At 31.8% G+C, this 7,066-nt stretch overlaps 1 protein-coding gene across 1 annotated transcript; it reads left to right on the top strand.

Moving 5' to 3' along the window:
• The first annotated feature begins 5,855 nt into the window (after positions 1-5,855).
• Positions 5,856-6,670, top strand: LOC107492961 (receptor-like protein 44). The gene is made up of 2 exons (XM_021125725.2): positions 5,856-5,893; positions 6,007-6,670. Exons 1-2 carry the CDS (start codon positions 5,856-5,858, stop codon positions 6,668-6,670), a joined length of 702 nt encoding a protein of 233 aa, XP_020981384.2.
• The last annotated feature ends 396 nt before the right edge of the window (positions 6,671-7,066 follow it).

The raw sequence follows: 7,066 nt of genomic DNA, 5'->3' as shown, positions 1-7,066 counted from the left end.
GGGAAAAACTAAGGTGGGGTTTTATGTTTTTATTTTATTTGGCTAAGTGTTTGTATGTGTATCATTTGCTGAATATTGAAAAAGATTTTACTAAGCGTCGGATATTTGATTTGGAATACATTAGGCAACATTTTTAAAGCGTTCTTGAAATTTGATAAATAGGTTATTCTTTAAAAGTGTATTTTTTGGTATAAAAAATAAACCCATAACTTTTAAGATAAGGCTACATTTTATAAGTGATATTTATAATACTTAAGGCTACATTTTTCAAGTGATGCTACAAATGTGTTTTTTATTCTCTTACAAAAAAAAAATGTACGAGCTAGTAACTAGTAACTCATCAGTTTGCTTTCAGGAAAAAAATGAAAAAATTTACTAAGTGTTAAGTTTTTTGCTCTAGATACATTAGGCATCACTTTTAAAATGCACCCAAAACTTAACAAATAGGCTACCCTTTAAAAGCGTCTCCTTTGATACGAAAAGTGAACCTATAGATAATTAGATATCAACCTACGGCTACGCTTTATAAGTGATTTCTATAATACCTAAGGCTACGCTTTTTAAATGATGCCGCATTTGTGTATCCTTTTCTATGAATAGGCTACGCTTTTCAAATGTAGCCTAAAAAAGTGTGGCTGAATGGGTATTTTTCTTGTAGTGTTTATAGCAAATTTTAAAGTTAGGTTGTTAAATTTGTCTTGCAGCAGAAAAGGTTAGACAGGGCAGCAACTTGTTTGTCTTGCTGCGAATTCTACGAGTTGAGTTTTGGAGCGAAACCAATTTTGTTATAAAATTTGATTAACTTTCTTTATTTCTCTAAAATTTCATAATTTTAAGAGTTAATGATTTGGAGTTGTGAATTTTTGAATGTTGATAGTCAAAGCTGAAAAGAAACAGATTTCAGCAAGCTATACATCAACTTCCATTGCTTGTAACTCTTAGAATTGAATAGCAATTGGGTTGCAACTAAGACACACTTGTTTCTGCACGATTTAGGAGTTCTCAAACCAAAATTTATCTTAATTGGAGTTTTGTAATAAAAGTTATTCAAATTAAAAGGTACTAAACTTGTTGGTTTCTAAAACAGATTTTGACTCATTTTTACTTAACTTCCAGATAATGTAACTTCTTCATTAAAAATGATATTAACTCAGAACTAATTGAGAAAGAAACCTGGATGAGTGAAGTTGAACTACATTAATTTTTAAAGTCATTGGATTTAACTTGGATTTTATATTGAATTTTGAATATCACATATTGCTGCTGTTTTTCTGGTTTTACACGCTACAGAGCAGTCACGGTTTATCCTTTATTCCTGAAGCTAGAGAAATTATAAAATTATTATCTTTAGTTTGTTAGAAAGCTTATTTTAAGATGAACGCCTGGACATAAAGTTTGTGCAATTCCGAGTTTATTTGCTATATTAGAAACAGAAAAGAAAATAGAGTGTCGAAGATGTCTTAGTGATAGTCATGGGTCCGAGAAGTCAAAGATTAATCTTCGTGTTATGTAAATGATTTAATGTTAAAATTGTGTTGATTTTAAGATTAATTGATATTAAAAAGGTTGATAAGAGGTTGGTAAATGGTTTGGTCAGGACCCAGAAAGGGTAAACGTAATGAATTATAAGGGAATGATGATGAAAAATGTGAAAGGAAAGTTGTTGATAAAGGGAGTTAACCTACCATGGCTTGATGAATGATTAAATAATGATTATGATTATGAAATGGCTTATGAATGATGTGATTATGAAATGGCTTATGAATGATGATATCTGAGATACGAGTTTCCCTGAGTAAAAACCGTGACTCGCCACCACGTGTTCCAGGTTGATTCTCGATACTCTGTTAACTACCCTACGTCGTAAGGGTGACCGGGCACGTATAAATTTTCGGGTATGGATAACTCCCATTGAGTGATTATATGATGAATGTATGTGAACTCTATGTATAGACTCTTGGGGATGCGCGACAGGGGACAGTCTAAGGTTTTTGGACTTGTCGGGTTGGTTGGATAATCGACAGATGGGACCCATCAGCTATAGGACAGGCATGCATCATATGCATTTGTTTGCTTTGATTGCTATGCATTTCCTGGGTTTGTCTAATTGATTTATATCACCTGCTACCTGCTGTACTTGCTATTTGTACTATCTGCTCATTACTTGTGCGTGAACTTGTTTGGTTGCTTGTTTCTGTTGCATTGTGGATGATAGAGGGATGGAGGAAAATGAGAAATGGTTTGGTGTTAGATTAGGATTGAAATTGAGTAAGTTAAGTAGATTTAGAATACCTACTCCTGTTATAGCTTCTGTTTAGTAATTAAGTTGGATAATTGCATAACGGAGTTCTAGGATTGCCTATGGCATTCTCAGGACCTTATTTATTATGCGCGTGGCACTTTTACCATGCTGAGAACCTCCGGTTCTCATTCCATATTGTGTTGCTATTTTTCAGATGCAGGTCGAGAGGCTCCTCGCTAGGCGTTTGGATCTTCAAGCGGAGTAGTCCCTGGGATGTTTTGGTTTATCAGTTTATGTATTTATGTACTTAGTTACTAGCTTGCTCTCCAAGAAACTTGTTATTTTGTTCCTCATAGAGGTTACAGGAGAGTTAGGACTTTACTTCAGTATTTTGGGTATTTTGGGATATCTGTATATGTATGTATATATATATTCTCCGGCCAGCCTTGGTTTCGCAGGCTAAGTCAGGAGCTAGCTATGATGTTTCCTTGGCTTTTCTTTACTCTCTTGTTTATCTTTTTCATTTTCTATTAGGTTTCTTAGCACGCAAGTAATTTGATATATATATAATTCTATTTTTAGAGGTCGTAATACTTTACTATCTCAGTCTTATGACTTAAGCATAAGATTTAGTATCGTAAGGTGTTACATTCGACACATATTTCTTCTGGATATGATTAAAAGAATTTTTTTTAGTTTTTTTACGATATTTTTAATTCGATAAATTATAAATTAATTTATCATAGATCAAAATTTTATTTAAAAACTCACTATTAACTAATAAATTATTATATACATAAGGTGAGATTCGCACCTTCGCATCTCGATAGATGACCAAGCCAAGTTGGTTGAAGAAGAAGATATTAATTTGGTTTCAATCGACTCACAAAAAATGCGCATGCAGGAGCATTAAGAAATGACAGAGAAACAAAGACATAGTCCATGTTGCCGTATCAATGGACCTTGCCAATTAAATTTATTATTGTCCTGGGCCTAGTGCCCTGTAATCTAACCAAACAATAAACTATTATTGTCCCACCAATATATAAAACAATTTAATTAGTATTTAGTAGTAGTAATAGAAGAGAAAGGATATGCCCAAAAAAAAAGAGAAAGGAATTGAACAAGTATAATAATTAGTGTTATGGATGAAAATTATTTTAATATCATATGATTATATACTTTAAAAGAGAATATAGGTTATTATAATTTTTGAACAAAACAAAAATATTAATATAGTCACAAAATAAATATTAACAACATTTGATAATTCAAAAGATAATAAACTCAATAATTGTGATTATTGTTTGCTAACATAATACAATAAAGATAAATGATTAGCTTTTTAGCAATATAAAATGTTATTAGTTTTTATAAAATAAAATTCTCTATTTCTATGGTTTTTTAAGGATCATTGGAATAGTCAAAATATAAATATTATGTATATCATAATAAATATGATAATAAAAATATTAATATATTCAGTGAAAATTATTTTAATTAAAGCCTTAAAGGGTTAATGTGCAAATAGATTGTGGTGTAATTCATGAATAATAAAGCCACAAACTCTATACTTGTTTTTTTCGAACTATCAACTTCATTTTAGTAAAATAGTTTGGTCATATTTTGCATAATACTTTGTTATTAAATTTCTCAAACTTAGTTTGTTGCATTATGCGCATAATATGTAACAATACAAAATTATAATTTAAATTTATCTATATTCACTTTATACCATGTATAAACTTAGTAAAAGTATTACGAATAGCAATCTCCGAATAATGTAATATGTGGATTTGAAAATAACATTACACCAAATTAAATAAATAACTACATTTATTTTATGACACTTAAATTTAAGAGTATTTATTCAAAAATATTGTGACACTTTTTAATGTAACTTTTTAACCGCTAGTTTTATCATCTATATGAATATATATCTCTCTTTTTCTTATTTTCCATTCTTTCAAAAGACCAAAACCCCTTATTGCTTCGTTTGAGATTAAAAAGATAAAAAAAAGTTCACAGAATTTAATAATCAAACCGTTGCTAAATATAACATAAAATACACTAAGTGTTATAAATTAATAATAATTTTATACTTTAAAAATCGTCACAAATAATTTAGTAATATTTTTTATCAACAGCAGTTTAAAATTATCGTTGTGTTAGTTGGTGACGCTCAAATTGATAATATTTTTTTAATTGTTACAACAAAAATTAGCTACAATAAACAATAAAAAAATCATTACAAAGATACTATATATATTTTATTATGGTGTAAGTCTATAAATATGAATATACTTATGCCTATGAATAGTATTGTTACATATAAATAAACAATAACAAATCTATGTAAATATATAGTTCCGTATGAAAAAAAAAAGATTGAATAATATTTATTAAAATAAATACTCATCTCTTATCTCGTTTATTATTATTATTATTTAATTTAAATTTTCTTGTCCTTCTTCGTCAGTAGCTTACGTTTATCATTATTCATATTTTTCCCCAAAAAGTATTACATTATCATGAGATAACGTTTACCCAAAAAAGTATGATTTTTATCCTTAATATTTTGAAAAAAATTTAAAATTATTATTTGTTTCAAATTGTCTCAAACGTTTAATTATGGGTCATGGCAGCATGCAGAGGAGAGCATATCATCAGAAAACCCGGTGTGATAGATATAGTGGTCTCTCCACTTATCAAATATCTCTTTGAGAAAAAGCTTATAAACTTTGTGGTCATCATTCTCCTATCATTTCATGGATAATTGCTACAATTCACTGCACCCCATCAAGGGATTTCAATCATCATTTCTTTTTTACTTTCCAAGCACTATTATCTCATATATATACTTGCTTCTTCTAAGATCCTTATTACCTAATTTATGCACTACTATATTGACTTGCAACCCAATCTCTTTCATCATCATTAATCTCTCTCTATCTATATCTATATTCTATTTACATGATGGTGCTATAGCCTGCTAGTGTGGTTCATCCCATAACTAATTAATTATTTATGCTAATAGTTCAATGTATATACACTACATTTAGAATGTTTACACTAATATGTTATTATTCCTTTTAGGTTTATTTCATATACAGTATATGTCTTAACAATTAAAAATATATAAGGTAAAGTATTAAATTAGTCCTCTATATTTGGGCGTAATTCTATTTTGGCCTTTAAGATTTAAAGTATTCTATTTGAATAAAAAAAAGTTTTATTTAATTTCAATGTAGTTCCATGTGAGGTCAGAATTAAATAATTAACGAAATATTCTACATGACAGTAGTATAAGAATAATATCAATAATCTGGAGAGCAAGTACAAACTCCAAAAAATACAAAATCAACCGTAAATGTATCAATACATTTATTTATCATTTTCCTTAGTTCTATAAAAAATATTTCATTTAAATCGTAAAAAAAATGTATGTGATTACGTCCAAAAGACTATACTTTTGAATTTTTATATTAACTAAAAAATGTGCTTAGAATATTAACATACATAGTTAGCAAAAGGAAAAACTACCATTTGTACCCATGAATTTTGCGAACGCTGACAAAAGTACCTATCAAACAAGAAAACTAACGTTGTACCCATGAAAGATGGGTTCTGTGTGACAATAGTACCCAAACCGTGATTTTTCGTTGACTTTTTAATAAAATTTCCAAATTACCCATTTTATCTTCTTCCCCAAATTCCAAATTTCACAACTCTCATCCTTCGTCTTCCTCCTCTGCTGCTGTCAGCCACCTTGTGGAACGACTACTATCCAACCTGAAAGGGGCAATCTACAACAACGACCGCATCTTGAGACTCTCCCTCAGCAACCTCTCTCTCGGAGGAACCATCTCTCCCTTCCTCTCCAACTGCACCTACCTCCAATCACTCGACCTATCCTCCAACGCCCTCACTGGACCCATCCCTCCCGACATCCAGTCCTTCGCCAACCTCGTCGTCCTCAACCTCTCTTCTAACCAACTCCAGGGCCAGATCCCGCCACAGCTCACAATGTGCGCCTACCTCAACGTCATTGACCTCCATGATAACCTCCTCACTGGTCCCATTTCCCAGCAATTGGGCCTCCTCGTCAGGCTCTCCACCTTCGATGTCTCTAATAACAGGCTTTTCGGGCCCATACCGCCTTCTTTATCCAACCGGACCGGCACTCTGTCCCGCTTCAACGCTACCTCCTTCTTGGGGAACAAGGATCTCTATGGCTACCTTCTTCCACCCATTAAGACCAGGGGCCTGTCTGTTTTGGCCATTGTTGGGATCGAGCTCGGGAGTGGCCTTGCCAGCCTCATCCTCAGCTTCACTGGGGTTTGCATATGGTTGAAAGTCACGGAGCACAAGATGGCTCTGGATGAAGGCAAAATCAGTCAGCTCATGCCTGGTGGCTGGCAGCAGTAAAGGAGGAAGATTGGCAGCAGTAGAGGAGGAAGACGAAGGATGAGGGTTGTAAAATTCGGAATTTGGCAAAGAAGATAGAAGGGGTAATTTGAAAATTTTATCAAAAAGTCAATGAAAAATCACGGTTTGAGTACTATTGTCACACGGAACCCATCTTTCATGGGTACAACGTTAGTTTTCTTGTTTGATGGGTACTTTTGTCAGTGTTCGCAAAATTCATGGGTACAAATGGTAGTTTTTCCGTTAGCAAAACTACTTCTAAAGTATATGTTTTTAATTTAAAATAAAAATTTAACTTTTATATACACACAATTAGTGTGTAAAAGGTGATGAATTTTATTCTGATACCCAATTATATATGTATTGTGACGCTAACAAAAGATAATCGTGTAAAAT

The sequence above is a fragment of the Arachis duranensis genome, chromosome 6 (genome assembly GCF_000817695.3).
Source record: "Arachis duranensis cultivar V14167 chromosome 6, aradu.V14167.gnm2.J7QH, whole genome shotgun sequence".
Taxonomy (NCBI): domain Eukaryota; kingdom Viridiplantae; phylum Streptophyta; class Magnoliopsida; order Fabales; family Fabaceae; genus Arachis; species Arachis duranensis.
Note: the sequence above shows the minus strand (reverse complement) of the source record. Positions and strands in the feature narration are given on the sequence as shown.

Excerpts from the sequence above, each read along its gene's own strand:
- LOC107492961 (XM_021125725.2), top strand. The coding sequence starts at position 5,856 with ATGAAAGATGGGTTCTGTGTGACAATAGTACCCAAACC. Across the intron at positions 5,894-6,006 it reads GTGACAATAGTACCCAAACC|CCACCTTGTGGAACGACTAC; the intron begins GTGATTTTTCGT and ends TGCTGCTGTCAG.